Here is a 23,800-nt window from a genome sequence, read left to right as displayed (position 1 = left end):
TTACACAACTGTTTTCAATATTGATAATAATAAGAAATTATTCTTGAGCACCTAATCAGCATGTTAGAATGAACAGTAATTTTTGGACTTTGTAATCTTTAATCAAAATATCATGACTTGACTTGATATCTGTGATGTACGTATGCATGACTGTTGTGTATAGGTGCTCACATGACTATCGTTCCTACCAGACACACCCCTTACAGATGCAGAGAGATTGTCAGTACCTTTCATATGGTAATAAGGACAGCTCAAAAGCAGGTGAGACCCCATAGCTCAGTTCTTAGAGTACTAGTCTTGTAAACCAGGGGTCGCGAGTTTGATCCTCACTGGGGCCTATAAATTAATTTTGAACAAGTATCAAAAACATTTGCAGACATACATTACTTCCACGAAACCCACGTATACAGAACTGACAAGAGGAACACTTATGAGCCATCACTTGTGTGCTCTGAAGAACTTCTAAAAAACTTGAAGCAAACTATTATGCCTATACGTAGAATCAAATTTTCTCAGGAAACGCATCATAAAAACCAAGAACAGATTTAATTGTTCAAAAATATTTCAATATCAGAACATTTATACATCAAATCCTGAACTGTCTTGGCATAGAAAGTACAAAAATCCTGCACAAATAATACTTTTATACAAAAACAATGCAAAAATCTGAAGGCTGCCATGGCATAAATCAGAAACACCATTAAAACAACAGAAAGCAGATAGATTAAGCAGAGGAACTAGATGAGAAATCGTTTATCAACCAGAGTTTTGCTTGCTAGGTTCCTGCGGCCCATTCCATTTCGGATTAATCTGAAGACCTGAAGGAGAGCACATTAAAAAGTTATCTTAAACATCAACTCAAGAGCGTTGAATTAAACCAGTCCATTCACATATTCATATATACTAACCAGCTGCTGGAGGTATGTTAACACAGCTGCGAGAATGAAGTTCTGACTGCCCAGATCCACCACACAGAAAAAGAGGGTGTCAAAGATCAACAGCACAGCCTCATTACCATAAAAGAGGACATCAGCGAACGAGTGAGAATCATCTGAGAGAAGATAAACACAATAAACACTATAACTCAATCGCTCAAAACACTAGTGATTTGATAAGATTTGCAGAGTGTTTTTTACCATTATAGAAGATGCTTTTATCCAGTGGCTCTATAAACTCCATACCGATAAGTTTCTCAAATAGCAGCTTATCTTTCACTATGTAATCCATCTCACGATGTGCCTGAGAAAACAACAGAATGAGTAAATCAAAACACAAACCAACCATAGTAAACTACTGGAAAAATCACAAGAATTAATGAAATTAAATTCTCACATGATCAATGACAGAGCCCAGGAATCGGTTCATAGTATGGTAAGCTTTTGTGCTCTGCTCACATGGATTAGCTGAAGCATCCACCAACCTTGAGGGCCCACTTCTCTGTAGGGGTAGAGACATTTTTAGCCACCTTTACCAAGAGTGATTTGTGTGGGAGACTACTTTCTATACCTTGGGAAAAAATTGTCTTCAGAAGTAAGCAAAATCAGACAAAAACAGGGATCATAGCCAAAGGAAAAAAAATATTCATTAAAACAAGTAAATTGTTTTTCTTAAAATAAAGTTTTCTTATATGTAATAAAATTTCTTAATATAAAATATCCTTTATCATTATTTGCTTTGTTAAAAAACAATTGAAAGCCTATGGTATATCCTCTTTTAGTGTTTATACCCTGTTGATTGGCTCAATTATCCGGTCATATTGTGCTCGCAGGCGGTTGGTTATTGAAATCTGAAATGTCTGAGTGTCTGAGTTCGGCAAAAGTCCCCTTTGGCCACACAGATTCTCCTAAAATGCATACAAATAAAATGAGTTCTCCATTCAAACTTCTATTATTAAATGCAAGCCTCAAAATTCATCCTACCGCCTCCCTCTTCAGGTTTGTATTCATTTCATCCATGTTAGTGTCAGCATGACCATGAACAGAACGTCCATGAATGTAGTAGCCAAAACATCGATGAGACAGCAGCAGCACTGAGATCTACCAGACACATACACATACATACAAAAGAAGGAAAGACAAAAATCAAGGAACATTTAAACATTACATACTGTATGTTACAGTCTAAAATTGTACACTTGTTGTCTATGAATTATAGTCAATTTGCAAAGAAGATTTCTAACCTAATACTTACATTGCTGATTGAGCACAGATCCACAAACTGGCGAATCTTGTCTTCAACAAAGCGTTCATGGAATACTGTGAAGAATATCATCTAAGGCAAAATGACACAAAAAGGAACATGTGAAACAACACAGGTGACAAACATAGAGACAGGCTGCTTGTTTTCAAGTATACATGTTCTCACCTGTATTAAGCCAATGCAGAGCCACATTGCAGAAGCCACACCATAGCGGAGTATGAGGCTGTATGGTGGTGTGTATGCCTCAGGAGACCGACGCATGTCGGATGAGGGGTCTCTTAAAGCCAAATTTGAGAAGCCCACCACCTGCAAGCAAAATATTCAACATTTGTTAAAGGAGACCTATTATACCCCTTTTTACAATATTAATATAAATTTTAGGAGTCCACAGAATGTGTCTGTGAAGTTTCAGATCTAAATAGCCCATTTATTATATCATTTTGAAAATGCCTATTTTGAGCGTAAACAGAAACAGGCTGTTTTCGTGCATGTCTCTTTAAATGCAAATGAGCTGCTCCCCACCCCCTTTTCCAGAATAGGACTGTGCCTTTACAGCTCATATCTCAGATAGTCTGCTACAAAAAACAGTTTTTTTATGTCTATCATACTGAAGTCATGCTTTTTAAAGCCATATCAGTTTAAACTTCTGATATACAGTTTTCTGAGTGCACACATCCAAAGCTCGAGCACAGAGAGCGAATGTCACATGGCATGCGAGTACTAAACCAAGTTCTCTTTAATGTATTAAAACTTGCGCTTAAACTGCCAAATACACACAAGTTTATGTTAAAAACACACCAGTTACAAAATCATTCAGTTATGTCTGTGAAGGTAAACAGCTGGGAAATGCCAAACACAGAACAGTTAGCATGGCATTACTGGTACACTGTTGTCGCTTGTGAAAACACAATTGTGGCGCCGTGGGTGGAAACGGCTCGTTTTTTCACAAGCTTGCAGAGAAAGGCTTACAAAAATTACTGGGTTGTTCTTTTTTAGGTTTTCTGGGTTGGTAGATTATAGCATTTAAACAGGAAAAAGTCAGATTTTTATGTCACCTTTAATACAGTTTTTAACACAATAGTATGCTTTTTCAAGTGGCTCTTTAAGTATTTTGGAAATAGGTTTTGAGGCAAATTGTAGATGTTTTGGGACAGAGCTATAGTGTATTGTTGGCCTCACCTCCAGAAAGAAAAGCACAGCAATGACCTGAAATGTGGGGTTGATCTTGCGAATGGTCTGAATCTCATTCCACTCATTGGCCACAAAATATGTTCTCCAGATACTGACAGGAGATGCTTGACTTTTTGCTTCGCCAGAACCTGAGCACATTACAACATAATTATAGAATATATATGTTATTAAAAATGGATTGAAAGTGTAGCATTTGCACATTAGAGAAACACTGTAATTACCCTCCACATGTTTACTGGCTTTACTACGAGGTCTTTCCCAGTCTATGAAGAAAATATCCACAGACAGCTGAACAAGGATCTTATGAAGAAATTGTACAGTCTGCAACAAAAAATAAAGTTAAGTTAACTTGGGAAGAAAGGGAAAGAAGGGAAAAGACAGACATATACTTAAATAGGCAACCTGTAGCGTATAAGGTAATATTCATATTTGTACTCACCTTCAAAGCAAAGGCACAGCCAACATAAACAACAAAGCGCTCCTCCTGAGCTGGCAATGGCAGCAACACAGACACAAATAGCTGGGCCTGGAGATATACAAAAAGCCTTTTTTTTATTGGTCTTGATTTCTGTTTTAAGGTGTGTTCACATTGGCGAACGAATAAGATTCATGCTTTTGTTCACATGACCAGAGCTACAGCTATTATATAAAACTATGACTTGATGGCACACACAAATGGAGTATAAACAGTTTAGTAACATGTAAATACTTTTTGACTTCCTTTCTGTGAAAAGTGGGTGTCAGAAACACAATGCTGCACAGCGCTTGTCTCGATGTGAACAGGCCTTTAGACTTAAAGTGCTCAATCAAAAAATTAAGGGTCTGTATAGACTATACATCCTAGCAAATAAATCTCATTTGACAGAACAGTGGAAGAAATTCACAGAAACACAGATACTAAACTGATGTCTGATAAGTGGGTGAGACTACATTTAACAACAGAAAAAAGTGATAGACTTGCCTCCACTGTCTGGAAAATATTAAGAGGAAAAGCAAAATAAAGAAACAGGGAAAAAAAAAAGACTCATGTGAGGCTAAATCATATTCATAATAGACTAGACATTGCCACTCACAGACATGATGAATGCAAACCTTAAAGAATATGAGCCAGTAGAGGCCTGTTCCAACTGTGATGATAAAGAAAACATTTGCCAGGTCACCAGCATAGAACACCAGAAACTTCATAATGGTCTGAAACAGAAATTACATTAATATGCATCTGGGTTGTGAATTGTTTATAATAATCTCTGAATATGAGCCTTCACCTGCAGGTCTATGAGAGGAGATGCGATTCTTCTTTTCCAGCTTGCTGTCTTCAATAAAGAGTGGACAACAGCCATCCCACCCAGTACACCAAGAGCAATCTGGATATGAATCCACATATGAATAAGCTCACCAACATAACACAGAAAACTGATTTTTGTTGTTCATACTCACATCAGTTTTGACCCGAGCTTCTTCCTGGTCCATCGTATACTCAAGAGAGAATGACACCTGTAGATATGTACATAAAAACAGAAATGAACCTGTTTGGCTGATCACATAAACACTTTAAAATGTGTCAAGTATTTAGCATTTATTACATTTACACTGCATCATGTATTCTATCTGTGTCAAAAGAATAAAATATTTTTTTATTAAATGCATTAACATATGCTGGAGACATACTGTAACAGTCTGTGTGGTGGGGTCAGTGACAGGTATATCTGAGTAAGTCACAGTCATCAGAGGGGGGTACACCTGTCCCTTCTGTGTATTCGGCACCAGCTGAAACCTGTTCAGTGCAGGGCATCAAACTTAGTGTGATCTCCAACTATGTGTGTTTTATGTGTTTGTGAGTGTGTAGTACTTACCCGATCTTAATGTTGGAGGCCACACGTATGACCCCAGGTGAAGAACTCAAAGAGTTTTGCCTTCCACTCAACGTGTCCACAAGCATCAGCCTTCGGGTCAGTAACCAGTTATTCATGTTAGATCCTGACACAAGAGAAGTCAGCATGGTGATAAAGTGGCAAGGCCATGATATGGAAGCGTTTGATCAAAAAATTTATTTGTATGTTGTACCCTCATTAGTGGACTGCCCGTTAAACTGCTGGTTGATATTTAGGAGAGGTACTGCAAGAAGATGCTTGACCTCCTGTGGCTTCTGAATGACCAGGAACACGTCATAGAACACAGGCTCTGGATACCCATTCAGAAGCTCTGACACTGTGAGAACACACTAAGAAAAGAAAAAAACCTTAATATATATCCACACATTCAGCTGAAAATAAAAACATGTATATTGACCAAACGGAGAAACATATTGCTAAATATGGAACACATATGGACAACAACAGAAGATAAGTCAGACTCACACTTTGCTTGTAGGCTGTCCCAAACGTGAAAGCAGACTGTTGTCTGGTAGGGCTGTCTGGACAGAGCTATAGACGATTTAATTAAGCATATTTGCACATTAGTAAAAATGTTACTAATTCTGAAATATTAAATCTTTTTTTTAGGAACGTCACTGTATGATAGGTTAAGCCAAAGACTTGCTAATCAATTCAATGAAAAACACCTCAAATAAACAATCGTATAAACTGACTTGACGTGAGTTTAGCTCTGCATCACATTTTAATGTCATGTGTATTTTAAATAGTTTTAAAGAACACAAAATATTCTTCCAAACCCTGTAAAAGATTTGTTCGTCTTCGGAACACAATTTAAGATATTTTGGATGAAAACATGGAGGCTTGTGACTGTCCCATAGACTGCCAAGTAAAATACACTGTCAAGGTCCAGAAAAGTATGAAATGCATTGTCAGAATAGTCCATCTGCCATCAGTGGTTCAACTGTAATTGTAAAGCGACGACAATACTTTTTGTATGCGAATAAAACAAAAATAACTGTCACTCCACATCAGCGTAGCGCCATTTTCGTGAATCTGAGCTGTACGCAGGCAGTGTACGCTCTTCTGTGTGAGCTGCTACACAGGATGCGGTGTTTTCTTTCAAATCAATGTGTAAATACACGTATAAAACGTATCCTTGTGGCGCAGCTGACACAGAAGAGCGTACGCCACCTGCGTACAGCTCAGATTCTCCAAAATGGCACTACAGTAGTTATTTTTGTTTTATTCGCGTACAGAAATGATTCTCGTCACTTCAGAACGTTACGGTTGAACCACTGATGGCAGATGGACTATTCTGACGATGCTTTTCATACTTTTCTGGACCTTGGCAGTGTATTTTACTTGGCAGTCTATGGGACAGTCACAAGCCTCCCGGTTTTCATCCAAAATATCTAAAATTGTGTTCCTAAGACGAACAAAGCCTTTATGGGTTTGGAATGACATGGAGGTAAGTGATTAATGAGAAAAAAAAAAAAAAAAAAACTTTATTTTTAAGTTAGAAAATAATAAAATGGTTGATAAAAAAATTCTTAAGAATAATTTGTATTGGCGACAACAGCATAGTGTGTCGACATATAACACCGTTCGAATCCCGTCTCGAGGACCTTTCCTAATCCCACCCCCTTCTCTCTCTCCCATTTTTCTTCCTGTCTAATCTACACTAACCTATCTTAATAAAGGTAAAATGCCAAAAATGTATCTTAAAAAAAGAAAAAATAATTATTTGTGAATTTGAACATAGAAGAGAAATTGATCATGCCTGCCTACCTGGAGGTTTCCTCCACCGACGCTCTCCCATCTCAGAAACTCCCCACGCACTGAGTATACAGCAGCCCGCAGCTCGATGTTAGTGTTCTGAAAGTGAGAGGAAGGTTTGTAAAAATTACAACATGTATGGTTATGTTAACAAGATGTTTAGATGTCAGAAGTGTTTACCTTTTGTGCCCCTTTAAAGCTGAATCCAACAGGAAGCGGCTCATTCTGTAGAATCCGTGATGCCAACCCAAGCTGGTCTCCATAGTAGAGCCAAGGCAGGTTTGCCCTCCTAGAGTCACAAATGAGAGTGAGCATCTATGAGGATCACAAATACAAGTAAATTGGATTCTTCCACCCATTAGTTGTGAATTTAAATACTGTACAGAGATACAGACACTTCATAACAACATCATATAATATTAGATCAAATTAGGTCTGCACATATTACTTCTGAGACAGGAAACATTTTATCTTGAATGAGTCACACTGTATTTAATAATATAACATTGCACATGACGGATCTCCTATGGTTATTTTAAATACCCTGGGGTTCCAATCTAGGGCCCCACTACCCTTCTGATGAGCGGGATAATGCACAATCAGCTGATCATTATGGCAAATAGACTTAAGATCTGCACTTACAGTGGTTTTCTATATTTCTATCTTGTATCACAAGAAAGATGCATTTTCAGAGCTGCTGCTAATGGAAGTCATGTGACTGGGGTTGCCTGTAGAGCATGTACTTTTTTAATCTATGCTAAGTGTACAGTCATACAATGGTTATAGAGAGTCATATGTTAACATGAAATATGTATTGAAATAAGAATCACAAGAGTAACATATAGAGAGTTATATAAGTTTTTTTTTTTTTTACAAATATAATAGGAGGCTTGTTTGCCACAATAAAAAAAAAGAAGAGTTTTGACGTATGAAATATAACTGTGGATGACAGCTAGAGGTAAAAAATAAACTCACAGAATGATATATAAACAGAGCATGTATAGCTGGATATCTCGGCTTTGTTGTTTGCCAATAAAGTCTAATTTTGACACCTGGAACCCCAGCTTTGAGAGGCTTATTTCTCAAGAGAGAAAAAATAGCCTAAGCCACAACACACTGAGCTAATTATATTATTTAAAGGGGTTCAATAGTAGACAGTAAAGTACTATATAGTAATTGTGTGTGTGTTACCAGTAGGAGATGTCCTGGCTGCTGCCCTGAGCAGCTGTTGCTCTGTAGACTGTGTTGTAGAGGCCACAGGCATCATTGTTGATGGTGCTAAAGGAGTGCATGTTCATCACACACATGTTGCCCAGAGACTGACATGCTGTCCGGTTGGAGAACAACTACAGAGCAAAATGAGCAAAACTTATATATTTTCCAAAGCAAAGCCTGACATGTAAAAATTTAAAACAAACTTGTAAATGTGTGCAGAAATTTACCAAACAGGCAGCTGCTGAAGAATACATGAAGTTTGAAAACCATGCCGATAGGACAGAGTTGGCCTGTGTTACACAAATACATCACACTTTAAAACAACAAACCTCAGCACACTAACAGAAGTACACAAACACAACTCATGAGATTAACTTTGAATTCTTACCAGTTGGCTAAAGATGACATTTGGGACAACTGAGGTAGGTAGATTGTTTGAAGGGAAACACATCCCACCTGCCTGTAAACAGAGCAACGCAATTATCACTATCAATGCATCACATAAATATATGCATAAACTACTAGTCAAAAGTTTGGAATAAACATTTGACCACAAATGTAAATGTGTGAGATTCTCACCTGTATGTTTGAAGCACCGCAAACACACGACTGAGATGAGTTGATGAAGGAGTCCTCGCATCTTACACACCTAAGAATACACATGTCCAAATAAAATTAATCACTTTATGCAACATAAAAATCAACATGAAAATCCAGTGGCATTGATAGAAAAAGCAGAGTTACCTGTTGCCTGTTCTATCTGGGGCAGAAAAAGCTGGCTCTGTTGCATTACATGCTTCACATCGCGATTCATTTAATGGATTCCCATTCCCATCTCTCTCAACTGACCAATACAGACATGCCATAAAATCATAAACAATTCAGTGAGTGCACAAACAATTTGAGTGCTTATTTCGGAGAAAAAAAAAAACAGCCTATGTTTGAATCATATTTTTTTTTATTTACGACTAAATTAAAAGCACTTACCCAGCACACTTCCCTTAGGACACTGACACTTGCCACTCTCCCCTACACTTCCAAAACAATGGATACAGCCATACCCATCCTGGGTGACCCCCTATGAATGAGAGTGATCATATAAATGTATGAAAGTATTAGTATTCTTAATTATTAATAATACAAGATCTTAAATTGGTCATTTAACTTTAATACAAAACCTGATTAGCATCAGGACACTGCTGGCACGTAATGGACGCCCCATTGCTGACCAGCACCCTGAAACCAGTCTGACACTCACATGCCAGTCCTATATGACAGAAATACACATAAACATACAAGCTGGTTTACAATTAAGTGTATTATATAAGTTCCGTTTTTATAATTACATTCATTTTAAACATTTATGTGTTTATTATGGTGCTATGTGCAGCTGCAAATGCAGAATTTTATTAGCGCGCATGCAGTTGATTCACTCTTAAGATACTCACTCTAGGTTACATTAGCAATAAATATGACAATATATCAGCAAATAACTGCTGTTTAGTGTGCAACGTCTATCATCTTCAGGTTAGGTTGATCAAAACAAAGCAAACTAATCTGTGCTACGCGTGTACCTGATTTGCTGCTGACTTGATTCGGCCCGCATTTCACACAAGACAAGCTAGAAATATCAAAATAACTGTCCACACCACAATCCGAAGGCTGTTGAAAAGAAATAGAGAACTGCTGGCAGGAAAAAACGTTTAGTTTGAACAGAAATATAATGGAGAAACTGCACAAAATTGCTCTCAGCGTCCCCGTCGCCATGGTGCAGATGATGACGCGTGAATGACGTACCGGTTCCTGTTCAAGCTCAGAGCAGCGTGCGCGCGCTCTTAAAAGTCTCTGTAAGAGGAAGTTGAGTGTTTCCCGCCGGACGCGCGAGCTGTGCTGTTCAGGAGGTTACGGCGTGGTTTCTCTGACAAAAAAAAAGAAAAGAAAAAAAGTCGTGTGGAAAGAGTAACTTTTAGATTGAGGTATAAGTTTTTGAGAAAAAACGAACGGTAAGTAAGGCTCCGAGGACGCATTCTTATCGATTGTTTAACTAGAAGCGGATTTCTTGAGGTGATTTTTGTCCTCTTTGAAAGTTTTAAACAAAGGGGAGAAAACAGTTGCTTCTACAGTGGATTTTTTTTTTTAATGTTCCTGTCACATTTTAGAAACTGGTCTTAAAAAAAGTTTGCTTTTTGCCTTTTTAACAGATCCCATTGGTTTGTAAGAAGAATCTGACCATGACAATAGTGGTTCTGCGTTTGCAAGGTTTAAACACAGAGGCAGGATCTGAAGACATCCGAAGATTTTTCCATGGCTTGCACATACCTGAGGGTGGTGTTCATATCACCGGTGGCAAGAGGGGTGAAGCTTTCATTATTTTTAATTCAGAGAGAGAAGGCCAACTAGCTATGCGCTACTCTGGAAAACTCCTCAGAGGCTCTTCTGTTTCATTATATATTAGCAGTCTGGCTGAACTCAAGAGAAAAATGGAGTCAAGATTAAAGAAACCAAAGTCCACAGCAGTGGAGACTAAAACAGTGCCATCATACCCACCTGACACCAACAGAGCTCTTTTGCTTAGTCTAATGACTGCCATTCAAGGACTGCATTCAAATGAAAAAGTGGATCAATGCCAAGTGCCTGAAAATTTCAACCAAAATGTTCCAGAAACGGATAAATGGTCCTCAACTGACAACCAAACAATTAAGGATGCTCCGCATAGGCTAACTCATGACATGGCACCTAAGGAGCAGAAAAGCAGAGGAGAAAACCTCAATTCCTGTAAACCAGGCTTCCTTCGGCTTTATGGATTTCCTGACTCTGTTTCAAAAGAAGAGATCTACCAGTTCCTACTGGGACTCCCAGTGTTGGAGGTCATCACAAAAGTTCGACTGCAACTGGGTTGGTGTTGTCTTGTGAAGCTGACCAGTTTCGCAGATGCTGAGGAGGGGCTGAAATACAGCCACAGAAAATTCAAAGAATACAATGTTGAGGTCAGACTTGCCCATGAAAAGATGTGGACAGATGCTGTGGAGCAGTCCCAAAATTGCATGCAAAACGTCAAACCTCACACTTTCTCAGAGCAAGGGGAAGTTAACACAGAAAGAAATGCAATTAGAGGTTTCTCAACCAAAAGAAGTGCAGAAGAGTCACCCTCACCTGGATCTCCAAAAAAATACTGCAGAAACTTTCCATCCCCTCAAACAGAACTTTGTGTTATTGTCAATAATCTTTCAAAGAATATAACCAAGACGGAGATCAAGGAGATTTTTGGCTGTCATGCAATCCCAAACTACAGAATAAAACATTTATTGAATAAGTGGGCAGAGAGGACAAGCACTGCGTTCATTACCTTTGAGCGTGCAGAAGACTATGCCTCAGCTCTGAACATGAATGGCACAAATGTTGGCTTAAAGAACATTGAAGTGTCACCCATTACTAAAGAAGAAATGCTTGCTATACTCCGCAAAAACAGATGTGCTAAAGTCTGGAGGCCACCACCTTATGGAAATCCTCATTTAGCCATGTCATGTGTATATGCACGCAATTTTCCTGGAGATGTCAGGAAGGAAGAGGTGAGAGACTTTTTCATGCGCTTTAACGTCTGTGAAGATGCAATCGTATTGCTCTTGGACAGCCAGGGCAATGGTGTCGGGGAAGCCATCGTGCAGTTTGAATGTGAGGAAATCGCCAAACGGGCCCAGAAACTCCATGGGAAGTATTTCATGGGAGAAAAAATTCTACTCACTTGTATCACACGTCAACAAAGAGAGAAGATACTTGGTACATGGTGAACAACTGGAGAATTTAAATGTTCTCAGCACCTTGAAACACCGGCAGTAGTGTGAACTCCTGACAACTGAATCCTTTGAAGATCCAGCGTAAGCTTTATCATTAGCTCTGTGAGCTGAATATATAAAAAAAACTTTTTCAAGCAATGTGCTCAAGCGATATCATAGGTACAACAATTGAAGATGCCCAGTAAGGATTTTGAGTACCACGTGGAAGGAGTGTACCAAAACAACAACAAAAAAAGACCTCACTGTTTTTTTGTACAGTACAATGGTTGCCAAGCTACAATAGTCAACATTTGAAGTGGATAAAAATGATCAAAGTTGTCTTAAGACAAGAATGGGTATTGTTTTGGTTTTAGGACAACTTTGATGAAAGGTTTTGATCCACTTCAAATGTTGACTCATGTATTCAGGTCTGCTACAAGTGGATAAATAATACCAGTTTACTTTCACATTTAAAATGCAAGCTGAATTACATTATTTTGCACTTTTTTTCCTTGGTTGTAGCTGCTGAACATGCAGCTTACTGGCTTCAGTTAAAAACCAATATATCATATCTTGTCTTGCATATTAATATTTAGTTATTTCAGTTTAACAGTATACATTTTAAATTTAACAGAAGGAATAAGTTACAAACAAAACGTTCAAAATTTTTTTGGGACTAATTGATTCAGTATTTTGATTTGGCAACTGCATATGCATTCCTGTTTGTAAAAAAAAAACAAAAAAAAAAACAAAAAAACATTTTGAGTTGTTTCTGATGTCTTCGTGACCAGATAAATGTGTTTTTCATTTGACGTATATTTGATGTTATATTGGAATTAAACTTAATAGAAATGTGACTTGCAATCTCAATTTCAGTCTCAAATTTTTCTGTCTGAAAAAAATAAGTTTGCTTTCCAAGATACATATCAAAAACTGCTTATAAAATCTGTATAAATCAACAGCAGCACACCATTCCTTATAATGAATACACACAAATATTCAAGTAGAACACCCAAGTAAAATAAAATATTGAGCATGCTTCTTTTGATCAATATTGTTATATCAGTATCCCTGTGCCTACCTCTTCTCCAGGTGTAAGCAAGCTACGGTTATAAGATCACTGGAGAGCCAATGAAGAGCCTAAATTGTACTGAAGAACACTGAGCTTTAGAAGACAATGCAGGTGCTAAAACTGATGGAGATGCTATATTCAAACTATGGGACAACTTGATTACAGCAAGGACATCTAAAGGATATAGAAACTTTACCCACAAATCATAAAAGAAACAAGGTTCTGTAAGGAACTATGAATTTATTTTTCACAGTATGGCAACAGACCTTTAGAAACAAACAGTCACATTCTTTGAGGATCTTACGGACTTCACTTAAAGATGGTTTAATCACTCACTAAAACTGTGTTGCTACAAACCTGTTTCTTTCATCAAAAGAGAAAGGAAAAAATTAAACATTTAAAATAATTCTACTCATGTATACACTGTAAAAACAAAGCAGCCTAAAAAGTCAAGAAAAAAAATATTTGGTCATGAACAAAGTCAAAAAAGCCATGTCAAAAACAGGCAAAGCAGGTTGCATCCAAGTCTTAGCCTCATCCATCAGACCAATGTTCAGTTGTAGAATCTTGATGGACCTGTCAAGGTAAAGCAGTCCGTGTGAAAAACTTTATGCATTATGCCAAACAGTTTAAATGATATTCATTTTGCATATTTCTGCTTAGTTGTTACCAGCCTCTATGCTAAACTCTATAAAAAGAACTGTCTCCCAACAAAAGTATATTTTTGTCTCACTGCGAGTTAGAATCAGACAATGGCCTCAGTTCTGTTTCCACATTGCATAAGCAAAGTCAAAATTAAACAATCCTGTTCTTATTTTGCCCTTATGTTTTGGACAGTGTACGCATTAAAAACACATGGAAACGTGTGTTGCCCACAGATATATAGGCAATACGAAATGTTCCAAATGGCGGTTAGATATGCAAAGACTCTAACAGGGGTGGGTGGCATAACCAAACTGAGGATATGAGTCATTTTATATTACAGTAATGGACATGATAATGGAAATTCCACACACACAAATTTTTTTTTTTAAATATTTTATATAACATAATAATGCCTATTTTTGGTGTTCCAGCAAAGCAAATACTTTAACTTTACAAATGAGAGGTACTTTTATTTGGAACTCAGACTCAAAACTAGCAATAGTAGGGTCTGACTAAAAACAAAAACAGTTTGCACTACCTGGCATGCCGCTGGAGAATCTGTCATTTGAGCTGTGTGGAAGACATGAAGATGAGTAATTCATTGGGGGCAGAGGCTTCACACTGGGCACCTGAAAAACAATTCAAATTCAAAACTAAAACATGGAAGTTTCTTTCAATAATTTGGACACACTGCTAAACATGTGACAGATGGCTTGATCTTGTTGTTCATTCTATACAGCGTGTTCTTTTGTCAATTATTTTCAGATATTTTCAGAAAGATTATAGATATTTACACAACCTTATTTTTTAGAAGTAACCCAGTGAATTGGTGTGAGATCACTGAAGCCTTCAATGAAAACTTAATTCTTTAAAAAGGAAATCAAGCATATAAAATAGTAACCACATCCTGTGTTAGACCTGTTTGCAGAAAACAAATCTGCAACCAGTTTCCTTGACTCCTCACTGTTTACACTCAACACAAATGTACTTCAGAAAAAACACCTAAACCTGAAGATAAAACTGTTTTTAAATTTGCACACTAGAGGTACTGACTAAATTGTTTTGTATCTTTTAATGAACCTTACATATAACTGCACGGTAGTCATCTGTTTTAAATAACAGCTTTCTGGAACAACTGATATTCAGCTGTCACTTATTTTCATATAGTGACCAGGATTGTGTGGCATTAAGAATTAATTGTATTTAAATAAACTTACATTTGATTTGAGCTAATGAAAATGATTAAGAAATGCATTTGGATCAATAATAACAATAATAAAATGACAACAATAAATGTAGAGCATAAATGAGAGCCTTCACCGATGAAATACTTCTGAGGCGATACTCCATCAGAACATCTGTGAGCTTCTGTGTGACCTTCAAGACAATCTGAGCATCGTCCTCATTTTCAATACGGAAAGAGTCCTAATAATAAACCAGAAACACACATATTTTAATAACCCCAAATGGCTGATAATGTTAATGCATAAAGTGCTTCAACAAGCACTGTATATGTAAAAGAGAATAGTACCAGATATTTAAGCAGTGTTGCCGGGAGGCTATTGTTCTCTGGGCCTTTAGGGCCATGTCCCATCAATCGGTCACCACTGCTGTTCATGGGCATGTCATTAGGGAAAGGTCTGCCCCTGCCCTCATTACGCTGACCAGGCCCAAAGCCATCTGGGCCCATGCGCATAGGTCCTTCATCAGGGAAATGCTGCATGTCATCTGTTTCCATCATCCCCCTGTCTGGTCCAGCCATGCCGTTACCATAGCGACCTGGGCTAGTGAAGTCTCCCATATCAGAATAACCTCTCCTCATGGGGGGTTCATCCATACCCCCATGCATGCCAGGGGGGAAATCGGGCATCATGCCACCCCGGGGTGGGAAATTTCCCATGTACCTTGGACCTCCATATGGACCACCTGAGGATGATGTGAAGAAGTGAAGAAGTAAAGATGTCTATAAACTATATTCGAAGTTAAAGTTAGAAGTTATAAATTATATTTTCTATTAAAAGTAAATTGTACATTGGATATACACTAACCTGGTTTTAACCCTCTTGGAGGAGGCCCAAGAAGACCAGTAGCTCCTGCAAATGCTGGATTGGGTTGTGCAGACTCTAAAAAACAAACACACAAAAAACCGTCAGGTAAGTATCTTGGTGCCTAGGGCTGGGTGATATGGCAGAAAAAAGAAAGAAATAAAAAAAATCTTAATTTATATAATTATTTTAAAAAATAGTGTTGAGAATTTTTATAATATTTTATATATTTATTTAAAAAAAAAAAATTCAGAACAGTTTGTAGGTTGGTTAATAATTTGAATCATGTTTTAGTTTAAGAAAGTTCTATATCAAGTGCAGCACACATGAAGTTCTCAACATGGTGTAAACGTAAAACAAATGACCTGTTAAATATCTTTGCAGAAAAGATCCATGAAATATGAAATGCATGAAAGCAAATATTGTACAAACTTGTCTGAAACATACCCCATATGTTCAGAAATAACTAAACTTCCCAGTTGCTAGGAGGGAAGTGATACTGAGATTGTGCTAGAAGAGGTCAGAACAGATGTTATATCTTCCTAAATTAGACAATGAGCAAAAACCTGGGTAGATACAACAACAAAAAAATGAAATGACTGTTATAATATCGGTTTACTACTACAAATTAAATTCTGTGCTTGAACACTGACTTGCTGCTTGACTATAAATCCTCTATGTACACAAACATCCAAAAGAGGTTTTAAAAATTCACATTTTCAGTTGTCAAATGTGTGTGAATTTGGAGTATTGTTTTAAACCAGTGTTCGATTTTTAATTGTAGAAATTTTGTTAGAAATGTTTATGATAAAACCACTGAGAACAGGTATTAGCAAAATTTCTGATATATGCAGAAGGTCTGAGACAAGCCTTAAACTTTGAGTTGCTTGCAGGAACTTGAAGGTCAGGGTCACTAAACAGCTGTGGAATGCAGATAGAGAGGAATGGGAACAAATACTGGCTGGAGCCAGTTTGCTTTTGATTTCATAGTCTAGCAGGGAATCTGCAGGTTTTTAAGCTCAAATTGAAGACTTTTTAAAACCTAAAATTAATACCATACAAGCATGTCAATGTCTATGGTAAAATGAAACTGTAAAATGACTGTAAAAGCATGATTTACTGTTCATTTACTGTTTGGCCATTAAAACTAAAAAAAAAAAAAAAAGATAATAATGATGATAAAAGATTAATACTAGTAAGAACTATAAAACGCACTACAGAATAATGTGGCACTACGGATTTTTTGGACGAGCCAATATACGAATTCTACTAGTAAGAACTATGAAACGCACTACGTATAAGTGTAATTAAAAAGGAAGTAAACACTGTTACCAACAGGGCACTCAGTATTCTGGGAAGTTTGTGTGCATTGGGAATCATTTTTCAAATAAAGCCAGGGTAACACTCATTTTGCACACAGAGAAAATGTCATGAATATGACAATGGGAAAATGCATAAAGTGCAGCATAATTTGAAATCACGAGTTTAAAGCATTCAATTCACACGGACTGACCATCACGCAGATAACATGCGATCATGCTGGATACACATGCACACGTCACAAGATCTCACAGCTGGATTCGCCCAAGTTTGCAAGGTTTGTGAAATTAAATGTTCATTGGCCATTCAAAGATTTGTTTAAATGATTTAAATGTGTATTTTTTTAATGCTGACGGCAAACGAGAAAGTATTATAATGTTTGCCTTTCTATTACTAATAATATAAAAGCATTCGTTAAAATACTTTGTATACATGAATTCCTTTATTTAACCATTCTATCTGATTATTAGACAGACTTCTATCCATATTAGACAGAACTGTTAACGACAACAGTGAACAAGAGGGAGAGTGTGAGCACTGTGTGCTCAGACTCTGCCATTCTCAGCGCTGTCAAAATAAAAGTCCTGCCTCTAACACATTGGGCAAGCAAAAAACTTATCGGCCGATGCAGATATTTGAAAAAAAATGGCAAATATCAGCCTTGGCGATATATCGGTCGACTACTACTATGGATTACTAAGGATTAATGAGCTGCTGGATTCATGAATATTAATCAGGTTTTGTGTGTTCGTATGAACTGATTTGCTGAAATCAAAACAGGGATGATAATAGGTGAGCTTCAGCCAATGAGATTGCAGTTTGCGCATTAGTTCCACCCACTACCAGAAAACCCAGCAGTTCTTAAAAGCTGAAGAATTCCAAAGGAGCGCCATTATTTTGACAGGAAAATACAAGAATATCGTTTATATGTAGCGCATCAATTCTCTCTCTGCGTGTGTGTGAGACAAAGTGACGGCGAGTCGTGCTCCTTCACACTATAAGTTATTCTACAATTCTGATCATATGTATCCTGTGTTTAGGGAGGACCGCAGGAGAGTAAAAGGTGTACATTGGATGGGGGTAGGAGGACTGTGTATGAAATATACTGAACACGCCTTGAGGAAAAACTTTATAAAGATCATGCAGACACAGACAGAATTTCTCGACTTCATTGTCTCTGATAATAAAGTCAATCTTCTGGCATCAAAACCTCAAGACTTCGAGAGTGATTTCTCACAGAAGCCACCACAGTCTTTCCAAGTGAAACAGAATATTTAATGAGATGACAAGTTGTGACATTAGTGGGAGCAGATTGAATGGTGTATGACAAGAAAACTGACTTACTCATGGCCTGAAACACCATAACCTCAAATGGCTCCTTTAGCACAGTCTGAAAGACAAAAAAAAAAAAAAAAAAAAACTAATTGTTTAATTAAAAAGTCCTAGTGTGAGATATTTAGAGCACATCAGTATGTAGTCTTACCTTAATTTGACCTCTTCCCTCAGCTTTCTCCACTTCAGCAGCAGCAGCTTTAACAGCTTTCCTGATGGCTGGATCTTTAAGTGCGGCCTCTTCCTCATGGGGAACCTTGTCTTTGTGGTTCTGCTTCTGTTTTCCAAAAAAAAAAGCATGGACAGATAATCTGTGATATCCATGTAGAAAAAAAAATTGACTGAAGATCATACCATGTATCTGAAGCCGTGTTTCCAGCCGGTGATGTGAGCAGCCATTTCATTTTGCAGCCGCTGAACTTTACACAGTTTACACTGGTAATGGGGAGGAACCGACTTAGATGGGCTTCGATACTCCCATATGTACTGCAGGCCTATGAACACAAAGCACATGTATTTAAACATAAGATCATTCACTCAGTTTAAAGTTTAAAATACAGTCTATACAAATATATAAATATGCAGTTAGTTAGAAGTTGCTAACAAAAATCAGTCAAGTATATTGAAGCTATTTGAGGGAGCAAAATTAAAAAATTATACAAATTAAAACATTACAAAAACTAAAATTAAGTGAGATAACAGTTTAAACGTTTGAAGCATTTTCCTCAAATATAATTTAAACTTAAATACAATATAGTGATCATTAGTATTTATCTAAACATTTATTTTGGACATTTGTGAACACTGTTGATCAATTAATGTCATGATTAAATTTCATTAGCAAAGGGGTAAAAATAAAAGTCTATTAGCCTCCATTTATATAATGGCATAACAAAATATTCATTATTACTTACCAATAACAGCATCGGTGACTGACTTGAGCCGTTTGTTCAGACAAGGTATAGTCTGGATGGATCCATTCTTGGAAGTGAAGACTGATGAAACACACATGAATCAGTAAAATCAAAACATGGACAAGCTTTGTGAACCTGGACTTAAAGCACAGAAGACAGTGTTCCCACTCTACTGAAACAGTACCAAGTGGTTACTGTATTCCAAAAACAAAACTAGCTGAGTGCTTAAAGCACCCATTTATTAGTTACTCCCCGGCCTACATAGAGGCAACAGTCACACTTGATGGAAAACTGTGGTCAGACAAGTGAGCCACAACTCTCTGCGCTTAAACGCTGAACAACATATACAAACTCAACAGATTTGAATGAAGACTTTGAAAAAGCTGCTGTGGCGCCCGCTGTTTTTCTGTCCACAACCCCAGTACGACGACAAAAGTACAACGGTTGAGATGTCAGCTGATCACATTGCAGCAGTTTAATGGTTCTAATTGAGTTCAAGCCTAAAGACACTTGAAATATGAAGTATTTCATGTTAACTTTCCTTAGGCAGCTTAATGCATGCCCTGCACAAGACACCACAATCAAAACCGATAGAAGACCCTAAGCAGGCATACAGGGATTAAAGGTGGGATACCCAACCTCCGAGTGGTACGTGGATCTTGACCTGACGTTAAAGCACATGGCAAGAGCAGGTCTTGCTTTTTCTAATGTTGCTCGAAGGAGCTCAATGTTGATGTTTCTAATGTTGTTCAGCACACCGCAGTTCAAATAGTGCAAAGCATTGGTCTGAAAAAGGTGAGGGTTTGAGAGCTGTGCTTGTGTGTTGTGTTCAGGGTTGAAGCTCCAAAGCTCTGAAACACCCAGAAGTGGCACATGGCAATAAGATTACCAAGGCCAGGCACAGCTGAGGGGCAGAACTGAAGGGTTCTGAGGGCGGCACTTACCTATGTCACCACTGAAGAGCTGCTGCTTTTTCTGTCACAGACGACAAATAAAATCGTTGATGGGGGAGAGAAATAGAGAGGAATTAGAGAGATACAATAGCACTGGAGGTGAAGAGCAGAGTCTGCTCTACTCCTCCTCCTCCCCCGCTTAAAATCTCCTCTCCACTTCAAAAGTAGAGGGTGAAAGTCCTTGGACGGGAGGACACAAAGTGTCTCTTCACCAGACACTGTCATGCTAAAAAAACAATCGTGCTTTATTAATCTCCCGAGAATGGAGTTGTTCTACAAATTACATTCTGTTTCAAACTAATTATTATTATTTTATTATTTTTTTTACTTTTAATGCTCATCTGTCTTTTACAGGTCAAACGCAGCACTGTGTCAGGTCAATGACATACTATGGACATGAATAAAGATTACCTTTCGAATGTTTGGGGTCAGTAAATTTGTTATGTTTCTGAGGGTCTCTTATGCTCACCAAGGCAGCTTTTTTTATATAAAAAAATGCAGTGTAAACAGTAATACTGTGAAATATTATCACAATTAAAAAACTTTTTTTATTTTAATATATTTTAAATATATTTATTCTTGCCTTCAGTGTCAAATGATCCTTCAAAATCATTCTTATTTGTTGATTTAAGAAACATTACAATATTGATAAAAGATTTTTTTGTGTGTGTGTATATAAAGTGATATTTTAAGATACTCTAAGAAAATAGAAAGTTATAATACCAGTGTTTATTTCGAAACAGGAATCTTTTGAAAAATTATAAATATCTTTAATGACACTTGATTAATTTAATGCATCCTTGCTGAATAAAACCATTCATTTCCTTCAATAAATAAGTAAACCAAAAAAAAAAAAATCTTACTGGCCCCAAACTTCTGAATGTTCGTCTTAAATTTTGGCCACTTTAGGAAAATACATAAGTCTATACAAGGTCTGCGATGAATGTGTGATGACCACTTAACTACTTCCATTAATTAATACTTCATACTCTCGTCATGTAATAATTTTGATTTCAGATTGCACATGATACTGCGAAAACTCTTACCCCTCAAACACATCAAGGGTAGAGATTAATACCATTTTAGTATTAATCTTTTAGAGACTAACTATTTAAGGCATGAGAAATATGTCATACAATCAGCAAAATGTGAGGATTCCCGCACGTCTCCAACACTATGCCAACTACCATTGGTCACAGTGTGATCGCCGCTTTATCGGCTCATTTTGCTGGAAAATCGATATTCTAACAGATGATTGATGAAGCTGACTACAGTATGCAAAAAAGGGGGGATTCCTTTGAATAAAATCTATAGCCCGTCAGACAGACAGTTTGCAGAACTCTGTCAAACTGAGCTTCATGGCATAACAGAGTTATGGGTGATACAGGTGGGTGGGTGAAATCATTCAACCACTAGCTACATCAAAACAATTACATCAGTTTTAGGTATGTTTTACAGGTTGTTGATAATCTATGTAGAAATTTAACGATAGCACAGTGCACTACCTAGTTGGACCAAACACTTGCATATGCTGAATTTAAAAACGTCAGTTGCGTTATTGAAGTGAGACAAAGTGATTAGAAATAAAGTTGCAATGAAACAGAATTTGCAACAGATCTTTTCTTACATGGTGTGTGACAAATATCTGAGTGTTATGGATCCAAAAAAAAAAAAAAAAAAAAATATATGAGTGTTATTTTTCATTGTTTGTAATAATTGGATTTTTAAATTTTTTGTTTATTGGATATTGGCAGATGAATGCATGTTTGCAAGAGTAGAGTTTAAGGGGGAAAAAAAATGGAAAAGTACTACATATGTCACAAGAGAGAATTCTGTCGTTTCTCCAGCAAATGAGTTATATTTTATTAAAGGGGTCATATAATGCGATTTCAAGTTTTTCCTTTCTCTTTGGAGTGCTACAAGCTGTTCGTGAAGAGATAAGATCCCTAAAGTTGCTAAAGTCTCAAAACCAAAGAGATTTATTTATTTTTTTTTTATAAAAGTTAAGAGTCAACCGCTGCCTCCTAAAATGGCTCATTTAAACACGCCCCACATGTCTGCGTCACTGTGTGGGAAGATCTGCATAACACCGCCCAAATGTTCATGCAAAGAAAGAAGGCGTAACTTTATTGTTGCTGCCACCGCCATGTTGTGAAGATGCTGTCTGTTTCATTGTAAAAGCGAAACTACTTTGTTTGGCCTTCCAAAAGAGGACACAACTAGAAATCAGTGGTTAAGTTGTATTTACAACACTGTTCCAGAACAGTTCAACCCAAATATTCAGATGTGTGCTGAGCATTTTATGGAGGATTGTTTCCTGATCCTGGGAGAGAACACTACAGTGCTGACTGTTCTGACTCACAGTCTGTAAGTACGTTTATATATGTAAAGAATTTGCCACTGATGATCCAAAAGCGTGTTTTAAGCACTGTAGAGCTTGTTGTTTCCTGTTTCTCCGATCACAAATGCAGACATGGTTTTATGTTTACGATGCAATGTGTAAAAAACAGTATAAGTCATTATAATCAGTAATTATGTCCCCACTGGATGCAACAAATGCCTTGTTTATAATGGGTTTTAATGTTTTGTCTTGTCGCACCTGGCATCACGTTACGGTAAGGGGTGTAACAATGTGTTTTTGAACCTTAAACTGCATAAACATTTCATTACACTAAATAATGTTCTTTTTAGCAACATCATATGACCCCTTTAAACGAAACAGTGTAGTTAAATAGTTAATTTCAATTAAAATTTACCAGTTAAAAACATGCATGTTTGCAATGAGATCAAATAACATGCATTTACAAATTAGAAAGGGTTAATTTTCACAAATTGTTATTTTTAAACGATACCAATCAACTAATAGACATTTTCATAGACCATCAGCGGTCCACTGTTTGAGAACTACTGCAGGTCTGCAAATGGTCTACATCCACATGGTAGGGTAGGGATGAAGTAGCTCTGATATGATATGATATATGATATGATATGATATGATATGATATGATGTGATATGATGTGGTGCTATTAGGGCTCACCTTCCCACCGGCCCTGCCCTTCTTATTAGGATTTGGGTGAGATTCCATGCTGTGAATGACAACACATATTAAATTATTTTGATCATTGCTGGAATTAAACAATATATTTAAAGGGAGAATAGGAGACAGTTGTTTGTAACTAATATGCACAATTTCGGCTGTAAGAGAAAGTAAACTATGGCGACTGTGGCTCGTAACAAAGATCACGCGCTTTCGTCCTGCATCATGCGCAGCTACATTTAAACTCGCTGTAACATGAAGCGCGGTTTCTCTGTGCACTACAACGCAGCTATTTAAAGCTTTGTTAAATTATTTAGCTGTTCGCTTTTGTTTTACTTACCTTGTGTTGAGCAAAGGCTTGTTTGGTTTTCAAAACAGAAACGCGACAAGAAGCTAGGCTGAAATAATCAGGAAATAATATAGTAAAGACCCTACTCCGCTTCCGCCCATTTC

The 23,800-nt window shown here is 37.2% G+C and overlaps 3 protein-coding genes across 4 annotated transcripts; 1 reads left to right on the top strand and 2 right to left on the bottom strand.

Annotated features, from left to right (window-relative positions):
- Positions 1–527: 527 nt before the first annotated feature.
- Positions 528–10,089, bottom strand: tmem67 (transmembrane protein 67). Of its 2 annotated transcripts, XM_042741093.1 has the most exons (29): positions 9,830–10,089; positions 9,434–9,522; positions 9,243–9,333; positions 9,000–9,099; positions 8,835–8,904; positions 8,644–8,715; positions 8,483–8,545; positions 8,232–8,386; positions 7,221–7,329; positions 7,053–7,139; positions 5,748–5,813; positions 5,455–5,611; positions 5,244–5,367; positions 5,059–5,164; positions 4,828–4,884; positions 4,656–4,754; positions 4,483–4,581; positions 4,352–4,360; positions 3,830–3,916; positions 3,612–3,711; positions 3,379–3,518; positions 2,365–2,505; positions 2,191–2,271; positions 1,920–2,036; positions 1,727–1,843; positions 1,333–1,437; positions 1,137–1,239; positions 909–1,051; positions 528–818 (listed from the first exon to the last, which is right to left on the bottom strand). In XM_042741093.1, exons 1-29 carry the CDS (start codon positions 10,020–10,022, stop codon positions 738–740), a joined length of 2,961 nt encoding a protein of 986 aa, XP_042597027.1. In that variant the 5' UTR covers positions 10,023–10,089; the 3' UTR covers positions 528–737. The 2 variants fall into 2 exon arrangements, with proteins under 2 accessions (XP_042597027.1, XP_018980287.2); XM_019124742.2 differs by lacking the exon at positions 4,352–4,360.
- Positions 10,090–10,107: 18 nt separating this feature from the next.
- LOC109111747 (RNA-binding protein 12B-like) lies at positions 10,108–12,898 on the top strand. Its single transcript, XM_019124745.2, has 2 exons — positions 10,108–10,258; positions 10,457–12,898. Exon 2 carries the CDS (start codon positions 10,487–10,489, stop codon positions 12,041–12,043), a length of 1,557 nt encoding a protein of 518 aa, XP_018980290.1. The 5' UTR covers positions 10,108–10,258; positions 10,457–10,486; the 3' UTR covers positions 12,044–12,898.
- Positions 12,899–13,320: 422 nt separating this feature from the next.
- On the bottom strand, positions 13,321–23,800 carry si:ch211-197h24.6. Its single transcript, XM_019124746.2, has 12 exons — positions 23,688–23,800; positions 23,348–23,396; positions 20,301–20,331; positions 19,357–19,437; positions 18,797–18,936; positions 18,594–18,719; positions 18,455–18,500; positions 15,794–15,868; positions 15,277–15,671; positions 15,066–15,170; positions 14,284–14,374; positions 13,321–13,676 (listed from the first exon to the last, which is right to left on the bottom strand). The coding sequence occupies exons 2-12, from the start codon at positions 23,393–23,395 to the stop codon at positions 13,654–13,656; spliced, it is 1,161 nt and encodes a 386-aa protein (XP_018980291.1). The 5' UTR covers position 23,396; positions 23,688–23,800; the 3' UTR covers positions 13,321–13,653.

This window comes from Cyprinus carpio, chromosome B16 (assembly GCF_018340385.1).
Source record: "Cyprinus carpio isolate SPL01 chromosome B16, ASM1834038v1, whole genome shotgun sequence".
NCBI lineage: Eukaryota > Metazoa > Chordata > Actinopteri > Cypriniformes > Cyprinidae > Cyprinus > Cyprinus carpio.
This window is presented reverse-complemented; position numbering and strand designations above follow the sequence as displayed.